Consider the following 15,764-nt stretch of genomic DNA (forward strand, 5'->3'; position numbering starts at 1 on the left):
CAAAAGCCAGACTGTAGTAGATTCAAGGTAGGAAGGGTGGTAGGAGAGACAGTGTATTTGCAGGCTTTGTACCGCTTTGCTTTAGATCTGCTAGTAGAATCTCTTCTGTTGGTGAATAGTTCAGCAATTGCTGTGGAGACTGTCCGTGTAATCAAAAACGCATTTATCCCAAAGATAAGGCAGATTTTACTATGTCAAAATTATTTAAAATGTGTAAATTTTAAAAAATCTTCTGTATATGTTCACATAAATTTGAGATGGTGTATTCTACGCCAGTGTTTGTCCAATGGGGATGATTTAGCTCCTCAGGATGCATTTGGCAGTGTGTGGAGATACTATTATTTATCACACTAGGGAAAATGGGGGGTACTCCTGGCATCTAGTACATTAGAGGCTAAGGGTGAGGCTAAACATCCTCCAGTGCACAGGGCAATGCCCCACAACAAATAATGACCCAGTTCACAATGACGGGGGTGCCAAGGATGAAAGGCTCTGATCAGATCTAAAAATTATAAGCATCTGTGTTTCTCAGAAAGATCTCAGATTTCTCTCCTCCTTCTCTCTCTCTCTCTCTCTCTCTGTCTCTCTCTCTCTCTCTCTCTCTGTCTCTCTCTCTCTCTGTCTCTCTCTCTCTCTCTCTCTCTCTCCTCTCTTTTTCTCTCTTGTACATACATACACACCTCCTTTTTTCTCTAGTTCTGAGAAAAGGCACATGTTTAGCTAGAATGAGACTTATAAAGACAGAATTCTACATTCTTCTCTTTTGTGACTTATTCGGTACTACTATACTTTAAACTTAAATTTGTAAAATTTCCATGAATGCCCTTTCTTCTGATGTTAATGTGTATTTCTCCAGTTTTTTGTTTGATTTTTATAAGCATGTGAAGTACATTTTGTCTTTGAGGTATATTTTAGTAACATATTTTTATTAACAAGTTTTTGAGATTTTGGTCCAGAATGCACATACTTATATTCACTAGTGACTTTTATTAATCACAGGTAATTTGAGTTATACCTTATTTTTTTCCTTTTAATCTTCAGGTAAAGACAGTTATTTACTAACTTCACATTATTTTACTCCACAATCTCAAAAGCCAATTTTTTTTAAAGTAAGAAATACGACTGAATACATTTTGAAAATAATTAGTACTGAAATTCTTTTGTTTTTTATACAAAAAGCCTTGGTAAATAATTGTTTTTTTGAAGAAAACATTTTAAAAGCAACTATTTGGTTTACTCTTTTTACCAATAAAATTTTGTTTTTATTTAAATATTTTAATAGTGCTTTTGCAGGGTATGTCTAAATGGAGAATCCTTTTAAAACTGCAAAGCCTCCAAACATTATTTTGACATTTAAAAATACGTTTGTACACATTTCTATAAAGGTTCAACCCCTTGTCTTTAAAAAGTAAACAATTTGATTTACATATAAAAAAGATAAAAGTTAAAATGGTAACTTTTTTGTAACTATTGTAGACATAAAACATGATACCCACCCACTCCCCATTTTATATTTTTTAAATCTTAACATATTCTGTCATTTATTGATCTGGTTTCTAATTTTTTAACAATTGGGGATTGCGCTGCACGTTTAGCTGGCTTATTTTTTGTTTAAGAGCTTTTTTCTTTTCTTCATGCTGGGTAAGGTAAGAATTCCAGGAGTTCTGTGTCTTCGTCACTTAAGTATTTAAATGTGCCATATATGCACTTCTGAAATTACCCCTGAATGGCTATTCCTCCTCTTGAGAATCAATTCTAATGTGCACCTTAAATATGCCAGAGGGAAGGTGGATACTTTCTTGAACTTCACCTAATTCCTACAAGGAGCAAATGACACAGTAGACTCTTCGGCTTATGCTTATGTCCACAGAGACTGTCTCTGGTGGAGATGAAGTGCTATTCAGTCTTTGTTTCTAGCTGTTTAGATTGACAGCTGCAGCTGAATAGTGGGTATTTCCCTGAGAAAAATCAGAACTTCTGCCTCAGCCTGTGTACAGTTCTGAGTGTATTGCCTTGCAGACTGCACAGGCAGAAGTGCCTGTAACCTTGTTCATATTAGGGGTACCCTCAGTGTTCACATTTAGCTGAAATTTAAACAACATACTGACCCTTTTATTACCTAGGGTGAGTCTACCAAAGATCACAGCAAAAGGTCAGCTGTCGCAGTCCTCTTCACCACAAGGACCAACTAAATGATGATTCAGACAGGTTCTTACCTTTGAGATTCATGTTAGGAGATTTAACACTGAGTAGTCTCCCTGCTATCCTTTTACACACTATCACTCCAAAGTAGAATCTTCAAGAATTGTTGAGGTAACCAAGCTTCGCATGTTTTACAAGAGCAGTTACTGGAGAAAGAGTCAGCAATCAAAAATGTTCTCACCTTAAAGTCAAAGTAGATTTTTTCATATTAATAGTAAAAGTAATCACACACAAAAATAAATGGCTCACAATTTTTTACTTCATTCTTTCACTAGTTATGTTTTTGGCTAGTTTTCATTTAGTTAAACCGTATTTTTAAATTTTAAGTCTACTTTTCTAACACACATTTTTTTTCTTCTTCTTAATTCCTGGGCTGCTTCTTCTCCTCATTGTTCTCCCCAACCCTTCCTGCCCTTGTTTTATCCCTCCCTCCCCTTCTCACCCACTTCTTCACCCTTATTCCCTCTCCCTATTTTATATGTGGAACTTACATATGACTTTTTTTTTTAACTATGTACATGTTTGATCTCCAACTAGATTAAATGCTCCTAGAGGACAGGATTCTGATTTTTATATTTTTAAATATCTAGTACAATTTCATATATGAAGTTGTTTTTTGTATATGTATTTATGCATGACTATAATTACATAGGCTAATGAGATACTGAAGATAGGTTAAATGGTAACATATTTTCCTTTGTTACAGAGTTAAAAATTCACCACTTAAACAGTCCCCAGGTTATCAGACAGAACTAGTTATTCAGTTGGTGTGGGTGGGTGGAGAACCACCACAACAAATAACCAGCCTCGCAGTCAATTCTTCCTATGGATTGTAAGTATACCTGTGTTTCTCATTCTCTGCATAGTATTCCATACATGTTTTTATTTTCAAAAATGGAAAGGATTATCTTTATTATAGTATCACTTAAAAAGTTGTTATGTAACTTTAATTTCAGACCAAATCCAGTGTTTATTTGGGACATAATTCTGTTCTGAATAATTTACTCTGCGTATGCTTATACTGTTTTCTGATATAAAGTTAAATGCCTCATGGATCTGTTAATTATTTGAGATAAAGGTTTAAAGTCACTAATATCCTCCCCTGGATATATCCTCAGGAATAATTTGTATAATGGAGGTCTAACAACATTAATCCAGTAGACTGTGTTCTAAGCTGATTCTGTACATGGTTCACCATCGCTATGTAATTTGTTCTTTCTCCTCCCAAAGTTAACTTACATAAATTGTAAAGGCATGGTAATAGTTCAATAAAGCATTCCTCTGTGCTACAGCTGCATTTATTAATTCATGCCTTCAAGAATATAGTGTTAATTATACATACTTTTTATTATAGTATGATAGACTTCCAAAGTATATGTTTGTTTGTTTGAAAATCAACATTGTGGAATAAGAGAAACTACATAGTAACTGTTCAGTCCCAGGGCTGTTTATCATGTGTAGGTCACTGTTTCTTTTCTTGATGCTAGCCTAGGGACTCGTTTATCTTTCTTCTTCCTCCTTGTAGCTACTACCATGTACTCTGTCTCTTGCAGTTGTGTACCCAGCTAAGACTGGCTAGAGTCTGAGATAGTCTTCTTTGACATCTTTTATTTGCTGCCCTACGATGTAAGAACACAGACCTCTTTTTTAATATTTTACTGTCCACGACCATAAAGGAAACAGATGGAATAAGATCACAGCCTCATTTGGCTCACAGTTGTAATTTGTTTAGCCAAAAGTATATTGAGTATTTTTAAAATTTGAATTAGTGGCCAAGATTATTTACTGTGGAAATCCATATTTAGAGTTTCAAGTAAATAACCTGATTATCCGGACCATGTCTCCATTCCTGCTTGGCAATACTCAGCAAGAACCCAGTTGAAGTTTTTCCTCTTTAGATGAGTCATAGGTGATCCAGTTCTCCACCATCCTATCTGCCTGTTTGACTTTCTTACTGTATTTCGCCACATATAATGTGCACTTTTTTGCCCAAATTTGTGAGGGAAAAATAAGGATGCGCATTATACATGGATAGTATTAATTCCGTATCTATAGAAATGGTTTTAATTCTTTGATTTATGCTTATGAGTTAAAAGTGTAACTCGAGGAATCAGTAATGATATCTGTATGCAAAATAATACGCTGGAATATGATAATTGGTTTTGTTGAACTTACAACTAGCTTGCAACCATCAAGAGTTCTTGGTCTTCTCTGATGTGTAAATATCATAAATTTGTTATCAGTACATGAAACTTTCTGTACCTTGTATCTGTTCTTGTGTTTTGTAATTATTTATTACATAAAATTTCTTGTACCATCGTATGTTGAAAAATAAATGCTAAAACTCCTTTGTAATTACAAAAAAACTGCGTAGTACCTAAATGTAAACAAACAAATAAAAATCTGAATTAAAAAATTAAAACAAAAGATTTTTTTTCCCTGAAGGATTGGGCCAAGAATGTGGGTGAGCATTCTACATGGCAAAATACAGTATATAGCCCCTCTATATATTTAGTTTTCAACTCTTGGCCTAAACGATCTTAAAGGAATAAAATTACTTTATTCGTAGTTGATTACCAAACTTACCAAACTGTAGTCTCCTGCTTCCCTAGGGGAAGGGAATGTCTTCCCTTGGGCTCAAAATTCCTCTGAGTCTGAAAGGTAGACGCACGTTACCTAGCCTGGGGCTTGATGTCTCTAATCAAGTTGCAACGCCTGTGTTAAATTGTTTTTAATGGTATTGATTTGTAATCATTAATGTCTTCAGAAGATCTACACGGTTTCATGAGAAGACATATGCAACCTGTATTTTTGTGTCTGTGATAGTCTTGTTTCAAAGAAGAATTTTCTCTAAGAGCCATCCTGCTGCTTTTTTAGCCTTACAGACTACGTTTTCTTGTAATTACTTACTTGTGCTGAAATGTTTGCTCTTTGCCTACTCCCAGGGTAGTTTTTGGCAATTGTAACGGCATTGCGATGGTTGACTATCTCCAGAAAGCAGTACTTCTTAACCTGGGCACTATTGAATTATATGGCTCCAGTGATCCCTATCGGAGAGAACCCCGGTCTCCTCGTAAATCTCGACAACCTTCAGGAGGTAAAACAGGAAAAAATCCTGAGCTTTAGGATTTCTTTAAATGCTGAGTTACTTCTGTGAATATAAGTACTTCAGTTAAATAAATAGCTTGCCTGATTTAGTCTGTATATATAAACTACCAAACTAGTGAAAGGTTTAACCCTCTATTTGTTTTGTGTTATTATTAGATTTGGCTTTTGTTCTTAATATTTTAGGATTTTGTTTAACGTTGAGAAAGAACCACAGTGTCATATTTCTTTAGCTAAATTATAATGACAAGAAAATGTGTCTTACTATCATAGAAAAAGTTAATTTTAAAGTTTTGCCCCTTTTATTATTTGGTATCGTGAGACCAACAATTCATTGTTTCAGCTATTGAATTCAAAGGAATCATTTCCCATGTGAAAAAGTTGATGCAAAAGTGAATTTAGATTGTATGAAAATAATATTGTTCTCAAATAACCTTGATTCAGTGCAAACCCAGATCCGTTAAGAATTCTCTTTATATTTTTAAATGTTTTAATACTAATACTTCATAGAACACATGTATAGTTAACTGTCTTTACCAGTACACCTCACTTTTTTTTTTTTAACCTCATGGTGCACACAGAAAGTGGCATTGGATCTCTGGCACATAGGGGTATATAAACGAGGCCTCCAGCAGTAACTGCCTGCAGGCTTCCGTTTCCACAGCACCTGCCTTGCTGGACCTGTCTCGGGCAGATTTACCACATTTGCAGAATGCCATTGTGCAGTGGGACACTGGGAAGATCTGGTCTATACTTCCTAACTCAATGCCTCAGAATTTAAATTCTCTCTGAGGTTCATTTCTCAATTGCTGTCATGACATTATTGGCTAATACTACCTGTGTTACACTTCACGAGAGAAGAAAAAAACAACACAACACGGTGATGAGATATAGACCTTATTATCACTTATGCTTGATGCTTACTTTTTGTTTGTATGTGATCGTTTTGTCATGTGTTGTCTTCAGCAGAAATTGTCCCAGCCATACCATTCTACTATCTTTGTCTCCTTTTCTTTTTTCTTCTGCTTTTCATTGCTTCGCTAATGTATGCTGATTGTGACTTCTTACATGTGCGGCCTTTCCAGCTTATATTCTTTTTAAATAAGTTATTTATTCCATGTTGATAAAGTCATGGCATGTTTGTTTTTGTCTGTAAAATCATTGGGGTTTTTTCCATTTATTTTTAAAAGAGCTTATTAAAACACTATGTCGAAAATAATATACTTATTACTTAATCTTATAATATGTATATGAAAACAGCTATTGAAATGTTTGTGTCCCTATCCAGTTTCTTTATAAAGCAAAGAAACTAGTATTTAGTGTTAGAAGGTTAGAACATTATGATAGAGAAGAAAGTATTGGGGGGAGACATACACTTTTAACAATTTTACTACAAACCTGTAGTAAAAATTTTATTACTCTTAAATTAGTTAGTTTCTTTGATCCTTGATACCTCATCATAATTTACATAAAATTTCTAGAAATTAAATACTTAAATTTATCCAAGGATAAAGACCAATTTCACAATGTAATTTTTAAAATAGTTTTTCTTAAATTTCACTGCATCCTACTTTATTTTGTAATAAACCTTATATTATTCAATTATTATTTGTTTTATTTTTTTATTGAGCAGTTAATTGTCCTGTGCCTAAACATTTCCTTTATCAGTTTAATATATTTACTTATTGTTACTATGCTCACTTTAATAATGCTTAGAATTATATTTTAAATTTAAATTTTTAAGAAGTTATTTGAAAATATACCTTATCATATTGATATTTTTGCCTTAATTCTAAAACATAATTATTTATATTTCAAATAAAATTCAATGTAGAATAATTGGCTCTAAAATTCTTTAATCACATTACTGTAAAAATGATATTCTTGCTAAAGTGTATATTTTATAATATATTCTTGACGTATAGTTCAAATACCGTCAAACTGTTCTTTTGTCTTTTTTAATCAGTTTGAGTGGAGAATTTTTTCCTACCTATAGATGCTAATATATTTTCATAAAGAATAAGATGTCACTTTTTACATTATTTTATAAGATAGAACATTACTACGTATTTAAATGTTTTATAGCTTATTAAAATACAATTGAACTATTGAGTAAAATATGTACAATGTTTTCATAGTAAAAATTATGAATCTATCATAGGGACAAGTAGTGATGAAGTAGTTCATTAACTTATATATCTGTTAAAAGTCTTAGTTCTACTAAAAGTAAAACATGTTTGTCTTGTTTTGCTGGCCATTTTTTCACTCAATGAAGGATATAAAAGGAAAATTTCTAATCTGAGTATAATTCTAAACCCTAAATAAGATCTAATTAGTGATGTGAAAGAGATAAACGCATGAAAAAGTACTTAGTCTTGAAAATTGATAATTATAAAGAAGGTAATTGAGGCACAAAGCTGTATCTAGACTTTAGGAAAGATATTTTCAGAAGGTATGGAGAGGAAGCTCTAAAAATGAAGTTTTTGACTATACAATTGCTAATACTTTCAAGTCTTCAGTATTTTCAGTAAGATAGAAGAAAAGAAATAGCTATGGAGTTCAGTAGTACTAGTTGAAGTTGTGTGTGTGTGTGTGTGTGTGTGTGTGTGTGCGTGCGTGCGTGCGTGTTACAGGAAAAAAAGATACTATGTAGAAATAAGCAGTACAATCAAGGATGAATAAAAATGTTGCATAGTTCAATAAGTACTTTTTTGAAATAAGGCTGATTTCCAAAAAATGTGAAATATGTATAGCAAAATGTTTGTTTACCATGAAAATATAGTTAAGAAAGCATTAGAACCTTAATTCGGGGATGATTTGAAATGATAGTTAAAAAACAGAATGTAGAACTAAATAACTTTTGTTTCTCAATTCTCCATTAAGAAGAATGAGTTTTCTTTCTGGAAAATATGTAGTATAGTAGAGAAATTAAACTAAGCTATATTATGTAAGTTAGGCAGACCAAGCAGTGATAAAAAGATATCAAGGGAATTTGTGAAGAGAATTTGTAAATGGCACCCCAATGTGATGAAGGTCAAATATTTTATAAATCAGTAAACTTGATGTACAAATCAGTCAAAATTCTAGGATGATTTGCTAAGTAGCTGATCCTTGTGTGTATATTGAGAATAGATATCAATAGGAGTCAACAGGCATTTACTAAAAGTAAGTTGTACCAAAATTGACATTACTTTTTAAATCTGGTAACTACCTTGATGGCTCGTGGCAGACTGTTGACATATGTTTCCTTAAGTTAATCAGTATTTGATAAAGAAATCCGTGATACCTTTATGACCCAAACAGGTGGAAGTGACCTAAATACTTAGCTCAGTTTGATGAAGTCAAGATTGATTAAAGCAGGAGTTAGCAAACTACTTTCCTTGGGCCAAATCTGGCTCGTTCCCTATTTTTGCAAATAAGTTTTATTAGAACAGCACCATGCTTATTTGCTTATGTTTTATCTATGTCTGCTTTTATGCTACAACATTAAAGATGAGTAGTTGCTACAGATTGGCTCCAAAAAGCAGCCTGGACCTTCACAGAAAGTGTTTGCCAATCCTTGGATTAAGTCATAGGACCTAGTGGGTCAACTCGTGGCCTGAGACTAACTTTGATGTAGGGTGCCTCAGTTAGTGAATGTATTATGGTGAATAACATATGATTGTGGTTTTTTGAACATTTTTAGTAGTAAATTAAGCCTCCTACTTACACATTTGAAAGAGAAAGTATATATCTCTGACAATGACAATGAAGTTGACTGTCTCTAGAAGTAATTTGGTTTTATCACTGAATAAGATAGTTAAAACACTTAGTGCCTTAGTTTCTCCTGCAAAATGAGTATAATAATGTCTACCTCATTGGCTGAGGTGAGAGTTCAATGAGTCACTTAGAACAGTATCTGACACATAAGAAGCACTTAGTGTATGTTGGTGATCACCAGCCAGCTAATTGGATGGGGATTCATTTGGGTAAAGCTAAGGTAATTGTATTGTTAGGAATGTTTGCAGAAGAAAATCTGGCAGTAACATAGGAGACAGATTAGATGAGATACTATGCAATTCTCTCAGTTATTCAACACATATTTACGGAGCACTACTATGTGCTATGCACTGTTATGGGCAATAAAACAGACAGAAATCTCTGTCCTTGTAGAACTCACATTCAACTGGAAAAGACAGTTAAAAAAATAAGTGATATATAATAAGGTGCATAATAGTGCTAAAGGGGAAAAATAAATGAGGGGGGATATGAAATATCTGTGACAGGGGTGTTAAATTTTACATACAATATTCAGGTAAAGATTTAAAGGAAGTGAGAGAACTGTTATTCATGAGGATATCTGTGGAAAGAACATTTTCAGCAGAGAAGAGCAAGTATAGTGGCTCTGAAGGAGTATACCTGGCAAGTTCAAGGTACAATGAGGAGTAATTGTGGCTGGAGTCGAAACAGTAAGGGAGTTTGGGGAAGCAGGTGGAAGGAGAGCAAATATAGCCAGAGAGGTAACGGGATGTACTATAATCACGTAGTATATACCACAATCATACCATGGGGTCATATACATCAGCCAGTCATGGCCAGTGGGACTCTCACTCTTACCCTGAATCAGAGGGAAGGTGTTGAGGGGGGTTTAGTTTACCCAGTAATTTAATACCTAAATTAAAGAGTCTATATCCCATTATTTAATTTAGCTTCCTAAATGGTTCTTTGTAGGCTATTTTAGGAATGAGAATCATATCACTTAGAACATTTTATAGTCTTTAATAGCAGTTGGCAAAATACCAAAGGCTTAAATTTTCAAAATTGATTATTTTTATTCATTACTAGGCTCATTGTAATACTGGAGTGTATTATCACTGCTATTTATTTTTTTATTGAGGTATAATGGACATATAGCATTATATGAGTTTCAGGTATACAACATAATGCTTGGATATTTGTATACAAGTAAAATGATCACAGTAAGTGTAGTTCACGTTACATAGTTACAAATAATTGTTTTTTTTCTTGTGATGAGAATTTTTAAGATCTCTCTTAGCAACTTTCAGATATTCAATACAGTATTATTAACTGTAGTCACCAGGCTGTGCTTATATCCCCATGACTTATTTATTTTGTAACTGGAAATTTGATCTTCTTCACCCATTTCTCCCATCTCCTCACCCCCTCGCCTCTGGCAACTGCCAACCTGTTCTCTGTATCTATGAGTTTAGTTTTTTTCTTTATTTTATTTTACTGTTATTATTTTTAGAGTCCACATGAGTATATGTGAGATCATAAATTTGTCTTTCTCTGTTTGACTTAACTTCATGTAGCATAATGCCCCTGAAGTCTATCCACATACTTGAAAATGGCAACATTTCATTCTTTTTAATGAAAAGAATGTATGCTAACACACACCCCATATTTTGTTTATCCAAACATCCATTGATGGATACTTAGGTTGTTACCATATACCACTACTATTTAAAGACCTGCTGCCATTTATATAAAAAAAAAATTTGTCAAAGATTAAATGCATACCTAAAATTACATCTTTCCGTCTTAGAACTATATAAAAACAATTTTTTCCCAGAATCACTAGTTTGATGAAAGTTAACAAGAAAATAAAACTACTAGTTGTCATTCAAAACTTTCTATGCAGTAAAGACAAATAATATATAGTTCAAAATAGAAAACCCTTCTTACAAACCCAACTCAGTACTCAGTGTTCTTGGACAATATTCCTGTAAAAGCTTTCTTGGTGACTGTCAAGATGGTGATACCATGTCTTTTACTAAAGGAATGGCAGAGCAGATACAGGTCATATGTGTACATATGTTGATGTGATACATTACTTTAAGAAGCCCGGACATGCAGCCCCTTGTCTGTGGCCTAGCTATTTCAAACTTTTAATGTGCATTTGTTTATTTGTAATTTATAAAAATTTTGCAGGAATTCTTTTCAATCACCAAGCAGATTAATATCCATACTAACTATTTACTTCGCACTTACCATGTCTTTTAGTTCTTGTCTGCAGCATGAAATACCTTGGTATTTTCTCCTGAGAATATAGCCCATCCTCTAAGATAGATTCATTGTATATCATTCATATATATCTGTAAAAACAAAGTATTTCTTTAGAGTTGTTTTTCTAATGTGATGGTATAGTTTTTAAGAGGTATAGCCCTACAAGATAAGTAATGTGCAGTATTTTAAAATTGCACACTTGGAAGTACAAAATACGTTCTTAATTATTATTCAAAAATATTTAAGGGCAGTATTTGAGGGGAAAACACTTTGAAGTTTGTGTCAAGGGTTCCTATGATGTAAAAATCACCAAATTTGTTACCAGTATTTATTTTCCCTCAAAAGAAATCCAATAGGGACGGCCAGATGGCTCAATTGGTTAAAGCGCGAGCTCTCAACAAGGTTGCCAGTTCAATTCCTGCATGGGATGGTGGGCTGCGCCCCCTGCAGCTAAGATTGAACACGGCGACTGGACTTGCAGTTGAGCCGCGCCCTCCACAACTAGATTGAAGGACAATGACATGGAGCCCTGGAGAAACACACTGTTCCCCAATATTCTCCAATTAAAATTTATTTAAAAAAAAAATCCAATAATAATTATATCATGTTCACTTCAAATCACTAATTTTAAACATAGTCCTGCATTATGTCTAATGTCCTTGAATAGTAAATTATCTCTTAAAAATTTAGTTTTTTATTTGTTTAACTGATGACCACTGTATTAGTTTGAGGTATTTTAATATCAAAAGTTTCCTATATTCCTATCTCACAACTAATGAGCGTAGTGTCAATGCCAGCAGTCTGTTAATATTCTGGGTATTTTTATATGGATAGTCATTAAATGTGTACTCTAAATAGGAGAGAAAACTGTACTTATATAAATTTGTGGTGTCATTTGGTTTTTGGTTTTGTTTTTTAGCAGGCCTGTGTGATATTACTGAAGGGACTGTCATCCCAGAGGATCGCTGCAAATCTCCGACTTCAGGTAATTTGGTTTTTATTTCATTAATAATTACAATTCTACAGAAACCACTATAACATATCAATATTCCTTGTTATAGATAAGCATTTAAAATACACCTACAAAGACCTTTAGAATCACATATTCATTCTTAAAATCATAACTGTTTTTCTACGCGAAAAGAAATGTTCTAGATAAAAATCCACATCTGTTATCTGTTAGGAGTCATATAACTGTTTACTTAGATTTCTAATATGTATAGTTTCTTAGGGAAAATGTATTTTACTTTTTACCAAGTGGTTTAGTTGTCTTCAATCTTGTCTTTATTCTAGGCATACCTGTCGTCATCTGGTAGAGTGTACTCTAATGCTTGAATAATGTCCATTTAAATATGGAAAAATTTTAATACTTACACTCCAGTGGTGACTGTAGACGGTGTAATTGTAGACTAGTTATATTCTTGTTTTTGATCAAAGTAATATCTGATATAATTTTGTAGCTATATTAAAGAAGTCCTTTCTTATTTATATGTAGATCTTTATATAACCTATTTACATATTAATATTTTAGAGAGAGGAACATTATTTTCAGTATCTTTTGAATCTCCTTAAGATTAAGAAGATCATGAATTTATTATATTTTTAGTGGATTGAAACTTTGCTAATTTTTAATAAGGTTGACTTCAGAATTTTAACTACCATATTTATCAAATCATTCTGGCTGGGAATTTTCATCAACTTTCTATTGGAAAGATTTTTCTTATCATTAAGTAACATTGTTCTTAGACAGACTCTGATTCTTCTATAGCTGGATATACTACATCAGAAAGAATTTTTAAAATGGGAAATATGGAGAAGTGCATTTTACTTTACTCCCTGATATTTCAGTTTAGCATTTTCTTAGATTTAGGACTGTAAAAGCTTTTGTGATTTTTTTTTAATTGTATTTTTCTGATATCATACAACTTAATAATTTCTTAAAATATATCCACCTTCTGGTTTTCTTAATCTTTAAATTTTGTATTTAAATTTACTCATTAAACTAATAAAACATATCGAGCCATAAGAATCACTCACTTAATTAGCACCTAATATTAAGTTTGAACATTGGTAGAATAAAGTTTGAATGAATAATATGGAGCAAGTAGCTGTATTTCCTATCTCATAGGACTAGAGTTATTTCTGATTTTGGAATTTAGAATTATAGTATCTTTTAATTATTGCTGTTCTTCCTGTGATTACATACAATACACTTCTGATTGTCTCACCTTCTCAAAAGGTTATGTGAATGCGTTTGTCAATATGTTAAGGCTATAAGCCAAATTGAATAACATGCAACTTATTATCTTTTAATATATTAAATGACCATGAAAGGTATTTTAACAAGATTCAAGCCAAATAAATTAATACTCCTTTTTATCCTAAGCCAAACTTTGAATAGGTGTGTACATCTAGCAATTTGGAATAACCCAAAAAGAGGTAATTGTGTATATTTAAATCTAAGTATATAAATATAAAAAGTACATAAAGGTTAAAACCTTCCAAATTCTCTCTTCTTTGTACCAGAGAAACTGAAACACCTTAAAAGTAAAAATTGTGACTTCAAAAATCATTGTTACATGTCAAATTCTCATCTTTAGATATAAAACTTAGTTTATTTAGTTTAGTCTTTGATTATGCTCTGAAAGATATAAGCGTTCTCTGGAGAATTATATCTGTTCCTGCGCATCAGGAAAGACTTCCTTTACAAAAACAAATCGAACTACAGTAGACAGTAGTTGTGCCTGAAACGTTTCATATAGTAGGAGATAGATGTCAGTCACACATAAGTACCAGGAAGTACAATAAAGACTAGAATAAAATTCTGGAAAGCTATCCCCTTGACACTATATTGTTACAGCTTGTGTCTCACTACTTGTCTATTTTTAAATAGTTCACAGTAATTTTTGCTACCTATCATGGGCCAGTTGTGTTTCTCTGTACACATTTGTAACATTTTTGCCTTCATTCCTGTTAGCATTCTAATAAGGAAATAAAGGAATGACTTATTATTCTTCTCACCAACACACGCAAATTCTTCTAATTTAGAATGGTCAAAAAGAGAAAAATGGATGGGGTGAGTTGGAGGTGAATCTGAACAAGGGTAACATGTTATTAAAACCATGGAAAGTAGTAATCACATTACTAGCCTCAAATACTTTCTGCAGTGCCATGGGAAATAAATAAGACAAAGACATATGACAAGTAAGTAGTTAAATGATACAATATAGATTTTAAAACCAATATATTTCATAGAAAACTGTATTAATGAGCAAGAGGAAATGGATAACTGGGTTGGAAATTGGAGTTCTTCATAAATCCCAAGAGGAGGACCACTATTATAATGAAAAGAAGCCAGATGCCCTTTATCAAAATCAATGTGTTTACTCAAAATAATACATACAAATGAAGAGACTTTTTTGGAAAGCTTTTAAATCTCATAATCAAGATTTGTGATCTCAATACTAACAGTTGAGTCAGTATCAAAGCTCTATTAAAAAATAGTTTGCCTTTCCCACTTATTTTTAAATAAACCAACATAAAAATAGAAAAGTAATTCTGCCATCCTGAATTAATATAGAAAATTATCCCTGCCATCTCTGTTTGATCTTTATTTCGAAGAACTAAGATTGCTTTACTGAGCACGTTAGTAGAGTTGGAATTTTTTACTACTGCATCCAAAATGTGTGTGTGTGTGTGTGTGTGTGTGTGTGTGTGTGTGTGTGTGTGTGTTAAAATGATAAAAACATTTGTTAGGTTATTTCAAATTGAAGAAAACCCAGAGCCACACAGACCATGATATACATGGTACCTTCAGGAGTTGACATGTACCCTAGAAAAACAAAAAGCTGTAAATATTTTCTGTTTATTTAATCATAGTAATTTGGCAAATATATTCAAGTAGGATATGCTGGAAATATTTCTGGAACTTTTTCATGAGCTATCACAGAAGTATGACCACTTAGTGGTGGGCATATTCACTTAGGGGAAAATAAATCTATGAATCTGCTGGTATTTTCATTTACAGATTATGTTGCCTGTTTTTAAGTTAGAAATACTAAACTTTTTTATAATTTTATCTTTATGTTTAGATATGTTATCTTTCTATTGCTCTAATATCAAATATATCCAATAAAGCAAATATTAATAAATTTTGTACTTTCATGTAGCTAAGTTAGTATCAGAGATGACAATGATGTTTTAAAATATATATATATAGCATCTTACCATTACCATTATCTTCTTTAAATCTGAATTATATTTATATGAAAAATAAGTATAGCTGTTTCCATTCCTGAAAATGTTACTGAGGTCAATGTTACTTATGTGATTTTTTTAATAGGATTTATGAGGATCTATAAATGTTATTTATCAAAACTTAGATGGTTTTTAAAGAGTAATCTTTTAAGACTATTATAAAAGTAGTTGGATCCTGCCGATGTTGGCAGGTT

At 32.5% G+C, this 15,764-nt stretch overlaps 1 protein-coding gene across 4 annotated transcripts in view; it reads left to right on the plus strand.

The window, feature by feature from the left end:
• Nucleotides 1-15,764, plus strand: part of STXBP5 (syntaxin binding protein 5) — a 163,678-nt gene that overhangs the window by 102,448 nt on the left and 45,466 nt on the right. For all 4 annotated transcript variants that reach the window (XM_033098940.1, XM_033098931.1, XM_033098951.1 and 1 more), the window contains 3 exons: nucleotides 2,909-3,034; nucleotides 5,148-5,299; nucleotides 12,233-12,298. In XM_033098940.1, coding sequence (XP_032954831.1) covers nucleotides 2,909-3,034; nucleotides 5,148-5,299; nucleotides 12,233-12,298 — 344 coding nt within the window. The remainder of the gene's footprint in view (nucleotides 1-2,908; nucleotides 3,035-5,147; nucleotides 5,300-12,232; nucleotides 12,299-15,764) is intronic.

Source organism: Rhinolophus ferrumequinum, chromosome 3 (genome assembly GCF_004115265.2).
Source record: "Rhinolophus ferrumequinum isolate MPI-CBG mRhiFer1 chromosome 3, mRhiFer1_v1.p, whole genome shotgun sequence".
Lineage (NCBI taxonomy): Eukaryota > Metazoa > Chordata > Mammalia > Chiroptera > Rhinolophidae > Rhinolophus > Rhinolophus ferrumequinum.